This window comes from Marmota flaviventris, chromosome 18, assembly GCF_047511675.1.
Source record: "Marmota flaviventris isolate mMarFla1 chromosome 18, mMarFla1.hap1, whole genome shotgun sequence".
In the NCBI taxonomy this organism is placed as follows: Eukaryota; Metazoa; Chordata; class Mammalia; order Rodentia; family Sciuridae; genus Marmota; species Marmota flaviventris.
Genome location: NC_092515.1, coordinates 8768097 through 8781252, shown reverse-complemented (window position 1 = coordinate 8781252; position 13156 = coordinate 8768097). Strand labels below are relative to the sequence as shown.

Genomic DNA, 13156 nt, shown 5'->3' with positions numbered 1-13156 from the left:
CCTCCAGGGCTTCCTCTGGCCTCTCAGGTCCCGCACGTCCTGCCTCCCCTGGCCTCGCCCCCTTGCCCAGAGTGCACCAGCCACACTGCCCCTCCCCACTGTTCCTGGGACACACCAGACCAGTCTGCTCCCCAGGGCCTTTGCACCTGCTCTCCCCTTTCCCAGGACACTCTTCTCCACACATCACGAACCTTGCACCCTCTTCCTTCAGGTATCCACTCTGACGTCACCTTACCTGGACACTCAATCCAGAATGACACCACCCCCTTGGGGGAGTCCCCATCCATTTCACAGATGAGAAGCTCAAGGCTCAGAGGTTAAATAACCTGCCCAAAGTCACCCAGCACCAACTCTGTGGCTCCCAGGCTCTCTCCAAGAGGGGCTCAGAGTCTGAGCGCCTCTGCCCCACCCTCATGTTGCCATGGTAACCCAGTGCCTATAAATGGAGGAGAGAGGGAGAGAGGGAGGTGTCATCTGAGCCTCCACCCTCTCAGACCCCTCTCTCTGCCATCAGCCTTAAGTCTCCCAGTAACTTCCAATTCTGTCTAAAAAGTTCCTCTGGGAGTCTAACCCACAGCCTGCCCCCAACTCACACCCACATACCATGGGCTGGGAGCTGGCTCCTCTGGGGGAGGGAGGCAGAATGTTGGCAGAACTTCTCCAAAAGGGGGGGGGGTTAGGCAGGGGCGGGGAGAGGGGTGATCCTTAAAGGGCCACGGAACAATTAGTCCCCTCAACAAGGCCCCTAATGATACATCTAATTAGCAGCCCCCTAATTAGCAACGACTTAGGCATAATTACAGGCCCACCAGGATCCAGAGCAAACACTTAAGCTTGTTCCTTCCTCCCTCCACTTTGCCTTCCAGGAGAAACGGGCCACCTGAGAGTGAGAATCCTTCAACACATTAACTCCCTTTCTCTGGGAGGGAGCTGCGGCCTGGGAAGTCTTCCCCCAAGTCTAACCACCGGTCTCTGCTGCTGCAGCCCTCAAGGGAGACCAGGTTCAGAGCAGCATGCCAGGATGCGTGCTCAAGCCCCCTCCTTGCAGGGCTGGCAAGGCAGCCTCCCCAAGGCTTTCCTGCTGCCCAGTTCCCTCTCACTGGGGCCTGGGGAGGAGGCTGGAAGAGAAAGCACTAGATAAATATTTGTGAAATGATGACCAGAGCCTGCCGCCCCTGCAGCTCGGGCTCCCCGCCTCCTCCAGCAGCGGCCCTGGAACCTGATCTGCTGTGTCGGGTGCAGGGGCAACAGGATCGCCTGAGCCGCGAGGGGGTGGGGCAGATAGCAGGCACCTTCTCTGGGGCCCAGGGAGGTGGCAGCATCTCCGGGTCACCTCTTACTGGCCTCGGCCTCCTGGGCCTGTGGCCAGCTGGGTCAGTGGTGAGCGCCCCAGTTCCTGGTCATCCGCCTGGAGGGGTGCTGGGTGAGTGCAGGCCTAGGGGCACGTGGGCCTGGTGACCGGTGGGACCTCTGGGGTCCCTCACCTGCTCAGAGAGTGGGCGGGGCCAGGCAGGGTTCCTCCAGCTGGCCCTGGGAGGACGATGCGGTTTTGGGGTGCGGATTCTACCTGAGCTCCTCAGTGCCCCCAGGGCCCAGGCTCTCCTGCACACCGCATCCCAGCTGGGGACCACACACACCAACTCCACACACCAAGGGCTCGGCCAAGCCGGGGGCAGAGCATAGATGGAGAGTCCTAGCCCGGTGATCTCCCAAGCCATCTGGAGTCCCCACATGGCACTGTCACGCTGGGCGGGGACTTCACTTGCAGCCAGGAAGGAGGTGGACACACGGGCACATATGGTCCCATGCCAGCTCCAGCCATGGGCTCAAACCTCCCCCTGGTCACCTACTCTCTCTCGCCCACCTTCACCAGAGTCCCGTCCCTCGAAGAAGGAAGAGGATGTCTGGGCCTCTGGACTCAGAAGGGTCCTCTCAAAGTCCCCAGGAGGTGTCTGGAAAGCCCTTGCAATCCAGCTTACTGACAAGTCTGAGACAGGCATGCCACAAGAGGGATGGAAGTGAGACTATAGGAAGGACTGGCATGACCTGAGCCAACACGAAGTGCTATGCCTGGAATAAGAAAGTCACTCAGCAGTTGGCAAAAGAATGAATAAGTCCAGAGCTGGACAAACAGCAAGAGGCATGGAAGTTAGACTGGAAGGTCTGGTCCAGTTTATTCGAAGAGGAAAGGAAAGGTTAGAAAAAGAAAGAACTACTCCGTGCAATCTCTACTACAAAGGTTGCAGGTTAGACTGCAGGAAGGACCAGCCTCTGAGTGCCAGCAACAAGGCAGGGGAGGGGCTCTGCTTGGGGAGAGATGGGGCGGATGCCGCTGGGAGGATGGGAGGGAACTCCGCTGGAGAGGGGCGCGGAGTTTGGGGGGCTCCAGGCCTGCTGGGGGCCACTCTGCGGGGGACCGTCTTCCCCCAGGTCCCCTGCCAGGGGCGGAGGCAAAGGTGTGTAGGAGGAGTAACCGGCTCCCAGGGCGAGAAGGAACAGAGACAGGGAGACAGGGAGACAGAGCGGTAGGCAGGCGGGAGACAGATGACGAACAGACCGACCGACAGACGGACCCGAGCCCGGGACCGCCGGACCCGAGAGGCGGAGGCAGAGATGGCGCAAGAGGTGGCGGCGAACCCGAGGACTTGAAGTCGTCGCGGGGAGCCCGCGGACCAGCCGGGGGACGGAGTGCGCGGCAGACGGGGACGCCGGGAGAGGCGCGGGGACCCCGGGGGCGCGCCAGGCACGGGAAGGCGGCGACTGCGGCCGGGGTCCCCGGGGCCCCTGCCCACCCCGGTCCCCGCCCGACGCGCAGCCCGGCCCCGGGAGCCCAGGGAGCTCCCCCGCGTCCCCACCGCGCACCTGGGGGCCGCGTCTCCTCCCACGCCCCGCGCTCGGTCGCTTACCTGCGCCCACGGCCTGGGCAGGTGCCCCCAGCTGGGCTGGCCGCGGTGGGCGACTCCGCCAGCGGGAGAGGAGCGAGAGGCGCCGCGACTGGCGAGGGACCGAGCAGGCAGCAGGGGAGGGGGCGGGGGCGGGGCCGGAGGGAGGAGCCGGCGAGGGCGGGGCGGGGCCGGACGGGGGGGGGGGGTGAGGCCGGGAGCGGAGGCAGCCCGAGCCTCCGACCCAGACTCCGGGTTCAGCACCAGAGGCCAGGGACAGCAGCGGAGGGCGCTGTCTGCGGGTCTGAGAAGCGCCCCGTCCTCTCCAGCGCGCGCAGTCTCCGGCCCATACATGGGCCCAGATGCAAAGCAGCTACAAATAGTCACGGGCCTCGAGGGGGGGCAAGAATGTTGGGCCAGTCGGTCTAAATTTGCACAGGGCGCCTGCGCAGTAACCCCAACAAAGAAGGCCGGAAACAACCACAAAGGCACCCATTAATAATAATAACAGGGCGGCCATTCACACAGCCCTACCACGTGCCAGGCACTGCGAGGACATGTTTATGAGGCCTGCCACTCGTCCACACTGCCGCCGCCGCTGAGTCTGGAGCAGATGCTACCATCGGCTCCATCTCCCAGGCTGGGAAACTGAGGCGGGGGCGGTGAAACGCAGCTCTGGGCTCCGTGTCCTCAAGCCACGCGCTGCACCGCTGCAGGCTGAGGCTGGGGCAAGAGGTCAGGAAACTATTTGTTTAAAAAATGAAAAGAAGTCCGGAAGCAAACCACCAAGGCCCAGGAGGTGGCCCTGGCTCCTGGGACGTGAGTGCTCCGGCCCTGGAGTGGACACACAGGCACACGCCCTGCCGCACGTGCACAGACCCAGCCACCACTGCTCACGGCTGCCTCTCCCCACGGCCCTCTCCGCACCTCCCAGAGCAGGAGGTGATGGCCATGCACCAGGCCCCGGTGCTGGGCCTCTGCAGGTGGCAGCGGGGGAGGAAGCCGCTCAAGCCAGTGCCGGTGCCCACTGCCTGTCCTGGTGAGCCAGCCTTGGGCCTTCTGCCAGGAGGAGAGGATCCAGCTCCCTGCAACTCCCCACGCTGGGCCTGGCTTCTGGGAGACCCGGCGGGGGATGGAGTTTGCAGGGATGAAGGCAGGGAGGCTCCTATCTCCCACACTGTAGAGACTGGAGGCTGGGCCTGGTCCCGGCTGGTGGTCAGATTTATGGGAGGATTTCCATGGCCAGAGGCAGAGACAGATGGTCTACATGACCATGATGCTGCACCCCCACCACACACAGGAGCAGGCATCCCACCCAAGCCCAAGTCCCAGTCTGGAGCCTGCTCAGGAACCATGCCCCCCCACCCCACCCCGCTGACCCGGATTCTATTCCTGGCCTGTGGTGGGGGAGGGCAGGCCTGCTTCCTCACTCATCTCCTGCCTTCTGCCTTCCATGGTCCCTGGGAAGCAGACTGGTTCCTTCTCCTGGGTGCCTGTGTGCAGCTCCAAGTCCTGGGCTTCTCATACTAGGTCTGACCTCAGCCTCTACAGTACGGTGCACCCTGGGTTCTGTCTGGTTTTCACCTCAGTATTCTCCACTGGGATCTAAACTCTATATTACTGCCAGCCACAGGGATGCACCCCTGCAAACCCAAAGGCTGGGGAGGCTGGGGCAGGAGGACTCAGTTTGAGTCCAGCCTCAGAAACTCAGCAAGACCATGTCTCAAAATAAAAAATAAAAAGGGCTGGGATGTAGCTCAGTGGTAGTGCCGCAAACAAAACGAAAACCAAACCGCAGTTTTGTTCTGCTGGGCCCTAACCCAGGCCCTTTGCACATTTTTTTGAGGGGTCCAACCCCAGTATGATTCACAGGGGCCTAGTCTCATACCCTCTGCGGCAACTTGACGACGTTCTCCCACAAGAATTCCTCCCACCACAGTCTTTCCATGGAGTCTCACCCATGGAGTCCTCAGTCATCCTGAGAGCTAAACTGTTCAACCTCAGACCAGTCCACGAGGGCAAACCTCCACCACTTGCCGGGTCTAACCTCAGACCCTTCATCTTACCCAGCGTTCCACAGTGGCTTGGTTCCCACTTTCTTGCTGGGGTCTAACCTTAGTTTTCTCCTTTATGGTCTACACTGGGACCTAATCTCTGTCCCGTTTCTGGGTCTAACCTTGGATTCTCTTGTCCTTAAAACCTCCTCCCTTGATTTTTCTAGGTGACTCCAGCATCCACAGAGCCTGGCATACAGTAGGTGCTTAAAAAATGCTTGCCATACAAAAGAATGAAGTCGACTGTGAAAGCTTTGTTTCTCTGGACACATGACCAGTGCTCAGTGCAGTGGAGATGGCGGGTGGGATCGCCCGTTTCCCGCTGGGGATGCCGAGGCACAGAGAGAGGGGCTAGCCTGGGTCACAGGGCTCGTGGGGCAAAGTTAGAGCAGAGACTCAGGGCTGTCCCACCTGGGGACCTGGGGAGACCACACTCTTCTTGGGACACCTCCTCAAATCAACGGCTGGAGATGTGTCTCATGAACTGCTCCAGGTGTAAGAAGAATGAACCGACAGGTAGGTGCTCAGGAGGCCAGGAGCTCTGCAGGCCCTGGGCCCGACCTGTCCCCAAGCCCCCGTGGCCGCTGTCTCCTCTGTTCTACTTGACGCCGAAGCCGGGACAGGACCAGCTCAGAGGCCTGGATGAGACTGTGCTGTGGGGAGAGGAGGAGGAGGAGGGCCAGCTGAGACAAAGCAGGGAATGCACCTAGACCACGGCCGGGCAGTGGGGACTGGACACCCAAGGGCCAGCAGGGCACAGAGCGCAGACTGCAGGGTGTGGGGAAGAAGGAATTTCTGAGACAGAACGAAGGCTAGACCCAGAGAGAAGGTCTCAAGTGAATTCCAGTGGGAAGGACAGGCCTAGACCCAAAAGTAGGGGAGCGGGCCAGAAATCAGTGGAAGGGTCAGAGATGGGTCAAAATAAAAGCAGATAACACTACAAAGGGAGTGAGTCCGATTAATAGAGGCTCAATGACCCTGGAGAGGCGAAGGTGAGACCCTAACAGCAAAAGACAGGTCAACAAGGCAAAGAAGCCGCAGATCCAAGGGGAAGAGAGAGGCTCTATTAACACACGAGGGCCAGGGTTAGACCTCAGCTGGAAGGTCTGAGGTTAGACCTCAGCAGCCGGGAGAGAGGAGCAGACAGCTGGAGTGAAACGCTTAAGTAGACTGTGATGAAGGGTGATGTGGCAGCGAGGTCACAGTAAAAGGAAGCCCTTTCACCCACAATCAGACCACAGTCTTTTCCACTAGGGTCTAACCTCAGACCTCTTCAGTGGGGTTTATGTCCTTGGCATTAGGGTCTAACCGCAGCCTCTCTCCTGGCTCTGAGTCTCCACATGGTCTAACCTCAGGACTCATCTGCTAATCTCAAGCATCTCCACTGGAGCCTAACCATCTAAACCCCTTTTTCCTGAGACCTCACTTTGTCCTGCCCAAGGTGGTCCAACCTCAGATTTCCCACTGGAAGCTCACTCTATCTTCTCCTAGGGCCTAATCTAGACCATTCTGGAAGGATTAGCCTGTGGGAAAAGGCCCAAGGAAGACTCCAGCAGCAGAGGGGAGAGCCAGAGGAGAACCCAGGCTAGACCAGCCAGTGCGGCCCTGGGTCAGAAGGGAGGGAAGGAGAGAGCAGGGGTAAGGTGGGCAAGGTACGGTACAGCCTCAAAGGTGGGGTGACGGTCAGCAGAAGGTCAAGGCTAGACCAGAGCAGGGGGAGCCACATTGCAATGGAGGGTCCAAGGCTGGACCACGGGCCATTTCCATGGGTGGATGATGGACCAGGACAGGCAGAAAGGCACCTAGGCTGCTGTGCGAGGGTCAGAGGTCAGAGGTCAGTGGGAGGTCAGAGCACAGTGGCTGGGTGCCTGGAGCTGCTGCAGCAGGCAGCTGGAGGTCACGCTGCAGGGCAGGGTAAGAAGTCGGATGTGGAAGTCGATGCCACCAGCAATTGGCAGTTAGCCACAGCCAGTGCCGTGGGGACCAGCGGAGGAGAAAGGGCTGCCGAGGTGAGGCAGGTGAGTCCCGCAGACACAGGGGCAGAGGCTCCGGTGCAGGGGAAGACTCAGGTTGGCTCACGGTGGGCAGCGCTGAGGCTCGCCACAGAGAAGGGCAGCGAAGCAGAGCTCGAGGAGGGACCGTGGGGGTGGGGAGGCCCCTGGAGGCTGAGGGGAGCTGGGGCGGGCGGGTAACCTCCTCCCCCAGGAGGGGCCCACCCAGCTGCAGTGTGTGTCCTCCTGGCCAACAGGGACACCTCTCCCCGGAGGTGGCCTCAGCAGTGAACCCCACGGGAAGGGGAGAAACAGCACTCATGCTCCCCCCGGACCAGGCTGAGGCCTGACCCCTCCTTAGCGTCCCGTCCTGCCTCCCTGATGCCCACGAGGACCCTGCGGGAACAGGCCTGGTCCCACAGATGTGCGGACCCTCCGCGGGCCCCGTGCCCAGCCCTGGCCTGCGAGTTACCTGCAGGATGTGCATGCCCTTCAAGGAGACCACGGCCAGCTCCTGCAGCCCATCGCCGGTCAGGTCCACGTGAGCCATGGCCAGCAGGGGGCTCGAGAAGCTCCGCCGCCACAGCAGCTGGAAGCCAGGGGTGGCCCCGGGCAGCCCCGACTCGGGGCCGCGGTACTTATAGCAGAGCAGCTCCTGCGGCGGGAGGCAAGGTCACAGGCTGAGGGAGGCGCAGGGACATGGGGCACGGCAGTCCCAGCCCGCATGTCCCACCTGTCCATAGGTGGCCACCAGGACTTCTGGTTGTCCATCTAAATCCACATCAGTGACCAGGCCACAGAGGACGCTGTCAAACTGGTCACTGCCAGGCAGGAGAAGCTGGTCTTCAAGGCCCCGGTTCAGCAGGTCCCTGAGGACCAGCCCAGCGTCAGCTGGTCACTGACCTGTGCCCCTCAGGGTGTCTGCCTCCCAACTCTGCAGGCCAGGCCACCTCACACCCAAGAGGAGGCCCCGTGCTCCTCCTGGGGATTCGCACGCCCCGTCCCCAGTCTGGACACCCATGCTGTCCCCAGAGCCTGGACGGCTTGGACCTGGCTCGGGTACCTCCCGTCCACCCGTGGTGTGCCAGAGCTGGCTGTGTTGGCCCATGGGGGTGGACAGGGCTTTCAGACGCTCTGGTCTCCTGCTGGGGTGCCTGCCCCACTCCACGGTGGGGGCACTGACCCCATGGATGCGGCCTGCCCAGGTGTGTGGGAAAATACTAGCTGGAACACTCCCTGGCCCACCCTCTCCAGGGCTGGGCATCTCTGCCCACCCGAGGCCTCTGTCCACTCTCTACAGGACCCGGGTGTTAAATACTCACAGTGCCCTTCCTGGGTCACCAACAGCTTCACCTGCCCAGCCCTGCCCAGCCTCACCCAGAGGGACCTCCTGCTGAGGAGGACAAGGTTGGGTCGCGGGGTCAGGCCCCCCCTGCCCAGGCCCTCACCGGTACACCACTGCCGGCTCCAGCATGCTGACCACGAGCACGCTGCACGCCTCCTGCCGCGGCTGGTCCGGGGCCTCTGCAGAAGGAACGGCAGTGGTGCGGGGTCTGTGGGGACAGGTTCCTCCCCACACCCCGTCCCCCTAGGTGAGGGGAACACCAGTTAGGTCTCAAAGAAGACAGGAGGTTAGAGGCTGGACCACAAGAGAAATGACGGAGATCGGTACTACAGGGAAGAGCGGGTGTTAGATGGCCACGTGAGGGGCCTGAGGTTCGACCCAGCAGAGAGACCGGTCCCTGAGGGGTCGTGGAGAACACCAGGTGGGGGGTGCGAGTAAGGGCCAACCCCAAACGGCACAGGGGCCAAAGAAACGCCATCAAGGCCAGATGGGTCAAGGAACAGGAAGAGACCAACGCACGGGGGTTGATGGTTCCATCCTGAGTGGTGGGACAGCAGTCGGTCCGCAGACAGTAGAAAGGACAGAACGGGGGATGCGAGTAGGGCACCAGGGGAGGAGTGAGGGTCAGACCACAGAGGGAATGGCGCGGCTCAACCCCGGAGCAAAAGTCTAGGTCAGACCAAAGCACGGAGAGCAGAGGTGGCCAGCGGAGAAGACCCGCGCTAGGCCACGTGGGCAGGAGGGGAGAGGAGGGGAGGGGAGGGGCACGCCATCGCCAGGGCTGGACAGCGTGCGGAGGGAGGGATGGGGTCTGACACCCCGGGTGGGGGAACCAACTCGGGTGGGGGAACCAACTCGGGTGGGGGAGCTGAACCTGTGGAGTTGCCTCCCCTGGTCCCTGTGCCCTGAGCTCACCCTCAGGGGCCGTGAGGCTGAACACGATCACTCGGGAGATGGGGCCGTCCTGCAGGACTGTCCACATGTGCAGCACCTCTGCATGGAGAGCAAGGACTCAAGGCTCTGCCCCCGTTCCCAGCCCTGGCGCACGGCCTGGCCCTCACCTTGACTCCGTTGGTCCACGTGGGCGACACGGACATAGCCACTCTGACAGCCGAGAGCCGAGAGGCGCCGGGATGTGCCGGGGAGGTTGTGGACATCAAGCCAGAGGACACTGGTTGGCGGGTGGATGGACAGACAAATGGACAGCACAGAGGACCGTCAGTGGCTCCCAGCACCCAGCCCTCCCTGCAGCACCTGGTCAGCAATCTGATTTGCAAGTCGTGATCCCCACTGCCCAATGCTCTGGGGCCAATCCCCATCATCTGATTACTGGGTCCACCTCCTGTTCTCTCTGGGGTCACCACTGTTGGTCAATTTCCCTGGGGGTCACACCTTGCCTTTTCTGAGCTCGTGCCAGCTGCTCAATTTCTCTAGGATCCCCTGTTGTCCTTAAAGGCACTTCCCACCACTGTCTTCTCTGAGGTTACAGCCTAGGTCCCTGCTGGCTTTTCTGGGGCCCATCCTACCTACTGGTCAGATTCGTGAGCTCTGGGAAGAGGTTCTCCACGGGCTGTTCTTCAAACTGATGCAGCCCTTCATTCTGGGGGAACACGATCCACCCAGGTACCTGGAGTTAGCCACCAACCTCCGGCATCCCCCGCCCAGAGCCAGCCCACGGGGAACCCTGGCAGGGTGTGTTGGTGCCTCACCTCCTTGTAGAGATGGATGGCTGGGTCGTTCCCGCTCAGGAGAAACACAGTCTCCAGCTGATCCCCAACCTGGACCCTGCAAGCAGACAAATCGAGAAAATGGAAGGACCTGAGTGTGGCTGAGTCCAGATGTTTTGGATCCTCTTGGCAGAAATCCTTGCTTGTAAGAACCCTCACATTCAGATGGCAGACCCAGACTAGAATCTCAGACTTCAGCTCTTAGTATCTGCCTCTGTGAAGCGCAGACCTGCAGGAGCCAACCCTCTCAGAAGCTCAGAGCCACCTAACTGTGGTGCTGCCCCATCTCAGCACCACAGAAACTCACGCCAGCACCTCCCATTCCTGGGGCCCTCCCCGGCTGGAATTTTCTCTCTGGAATGGAACTGTAGAACCTGAAAACACTGAGGTTCTTCAATCTGGAAGCCCAGGATTCCAGAAGTTGTTTCTTGTTTTCTCTGAAAGACTAGGGCTTTTAGAAATTGTCATGGTGGGTATGTAGTCTCGTGGAACGTGTGGAACATCCAAACCCTAGCATCTAGAACATGGCTGAGTTTGAATCTTCAGTTTTAGAACTTTTATCTGCTAGACCCAGGTTGGCAAACCAGGACCTGCAGACCAAAACCAACCCACTGCCTGTTTTTGCAAATAAGTTTTATTGGAACACAGTCGTGCTCATTCATTTGCACAGTTATCAACAGCTGCTCTCCTGCAACAATGGCAGAACTGAGTAGTTGTGACAGGGACTGGTCCCCAAAACCTAATATTTTACTATATGGGTCTTCACAGAATAAATTTGCAAAAATACAGTTTTCCAACCCTTATGTTAGAACACCGGTGTTCTACAAGCCCTGGAGTGGAATCCACATAGTTGGGAACACTAGAACTTTGAGATTCTAGATGGTCTGTGTTTCATCTGCTTGTAACACGAGAATGTTAGAAACCTTATACAGAATCTCAGAAGATGCTGGTATCCATAAAACTGTAGAACTTTCAAACCTTGGAATCTTTGAGCTTACAACTCTATAAAACTTAGCATCTTTGAACCTGGGGATGTCAGAATCTAGAACCTCAGAACCTGCTAATTCCTGATGTCTACAGCACAGGTGCTCAATGAGCTCTCTCAGGTAATCTTCTTCAGGGTTGAGAAAGTGGTGGCCCCTGGCTGTCTGGTCCACATTCACCTTAGAAGCATACTGTCCATGGGCAGGTGTGTGGTCTCCAGCTGGCTACTGCCCCTACCACACCCCATGCCCTCCCTCCCCGCTGTGCTGAACCTCTCTGGCCTCAATGGCACTTTGGTTTCCAGTCCTTGATTGACTATAACCCTTTTGTTTTCTAGATGGGGAAACAGACTCCCACTGACAGGGGTCTGGGACCCCAGATGCCCAGGGACACTCACTCTGTGTGACACAGCTGGAAAGGTGTGAACTGGAGCTCCAGGTTCAGGCAGCTCTCTGTAGGAGGACACAGGCAAATGGGCACCCCACACTTGCCAGGCCCCCCTCCCACCCCCCAGTTCCCAGCCTCACTCACGCGCAATGGAGTCAAGGTTGAATTCAGAGCCAGGCTCATAGTCGCAATAAATGTTAAGAAAGGGGCAGCCCTTGTCCCCTGAATCCTGGGGAAGGAAACTGGCTTCAGGGGTAGCAGGAGGGATTTGGGGAAGGCACGATGGCTGGTGTGTAAGGAGGGTGTGGGTAGGTGGAGGGTGCTCTGGGTACCTTGATGAAAGTGATCCCCACAACCAGGCCCTGCTTCGGGGGTGACTTGTTGAAGGTGTCGATGGAGACAATCTCTGCATCCACTGGAAGGGGACAGTGAAAATGTCACTGTTGGACAGACTTGAGACTCCTGGTACCACCAATCACAGCGACTTCCGACCACCGCAATTATGGGTCTGCGAGAGTCCTGACCATCACTATCTGACTACCAGGTACCAGCATCTTGACCTTTGCTTTAGGAATCCTGAATCCTACCCACTTTCAAGCCCCTATTATCCCTGCCCCCAACCCCAGTGATAATCAACCTCGACTCCGTTCAGTCACCCAGTCTCCCATCGTGGTGACAGGGCTCCAAAAGAGCCTCAGAAGCCTCAACACCACGTTTCACGCCCCCCAGCTCTATGGCGCCACGCACCGGGGATGTAGTTGAACTGCAGCTCCTTGGCCACCGGCCGGATTTTCTGTCGGAGGTCTTGGTAGCGGAAGCCGAGCACCTTGCCTTTAAGGGTGGCCGCGAGGAGCTCCCCGCGTCCACCCGCGCCGCCGGCCAGCCCGTACACATTGCTCTGCGACGAGAAACGCGTGAAGCTGTCCTCGCGCAGCGGGCAGGGCCCCGCGGCCACGGCCGCCTCCCCCATCACGCCCCTCCGCAGCCTATGCCTCGGACCACTGTTCTCTACCTAATCCATCGGACGCCTGCCAGTCGCGCAGACGGATGACGTAAACAAACTGCGGACGTTGCCCTGTATCAAGATGGCGCCCACACCACTTTGTCCTATTGCGCTTGCGCGCTCTTCCCTTTCCATTTCACCCGAAGGAAAGGGGCTGCAGGAGTGTAACCAAAGATGGTAGGTGGCGACCCTCGGCCCTTCCTTGTAGGCTGTGTGGAAGGTAGAATGAGAATCATCATAAAACTTAACATTGCCCTTCTGTGCCAGGAACAGTTACTCTGAGGGCATTCAACCTAACAATCTATTCAAAACTCACCAGCAGGCCGAGGTAGATACATCCACTCATATCTATTTTACAGATGGAGTTGAGGTACAGAGAGGTCAAGTAACTTGCTTATGACCACACAGCTGTAAAGAACCAGTTAGGCCGAATGCAGTGGTGAGCGCCTGTAATCCCAGGGACTCAGGAGAATCGCAAGTCAAGAAGTTCAAAGTCAGCCTGGGCAATTTATTGAGGCCCTGTCTCAAAGTAGAAACTGAAAAGGGTTAGGGAAACAACTCAGTGGTAAAGCGCCCCTGGGTTGGATCCCCAGTATATATCTCCCCCAAAAGCAGCAGCAGCACTGGAGCCCAAACAAGTTGGTGCTTTACTTCATTATTTTAACTATCATGTTCTTACCCTAAAACAGATCTATCAGGGTGGCACATAACCACCTCCTTTCTTGAATGCCACCCCGCTGACAGTCCGGTTGGCCATTCTTATGGGTGCCACACAACTATTCA

General features: G+C 59.2%; 1 protein-coding gene across 1 annotated transcript; it reads right to left on the bottom strand.

Annotated features, from left to right (window-relative positions):
• Positions 1 to 5170: 5170 nt before the first annotated feature.
• Kptn (kaptin, actin binding protein) lies at positions 5171 to 12434 on the bottom strand. Its single transcript, XM_027945902.3, has 12 exons — positions 12118 to 12434; positions 11703 to 11785; positions 11515 to 11599; positions 11381 to 11435; positions 9982 to 10057; positions 9799 to 9872; positions 9334 to 9443; positions 9188 to 9265; positions 8376 to 8451; positions 7661 to 7796; positions 7400 to 7582; positions 5171 to 5589 (listed from the first exon to the last, which is right to left on the bottom strand). The coding sequence occupies exons 1-12, from the start codon at positions 12338 to 12340 to the stop codon at positions 5461 to 5463; spliced, it is 1308 nt and encodes a 435-aa protein (XP_027801703.2). The 5' UTR covers positions 12341 to 12434; the 3' UTR covers positions 5171 to 5460.
• Between the last annotated feature and the right edge of the window lie 722 nt (positions 12435 to 13156).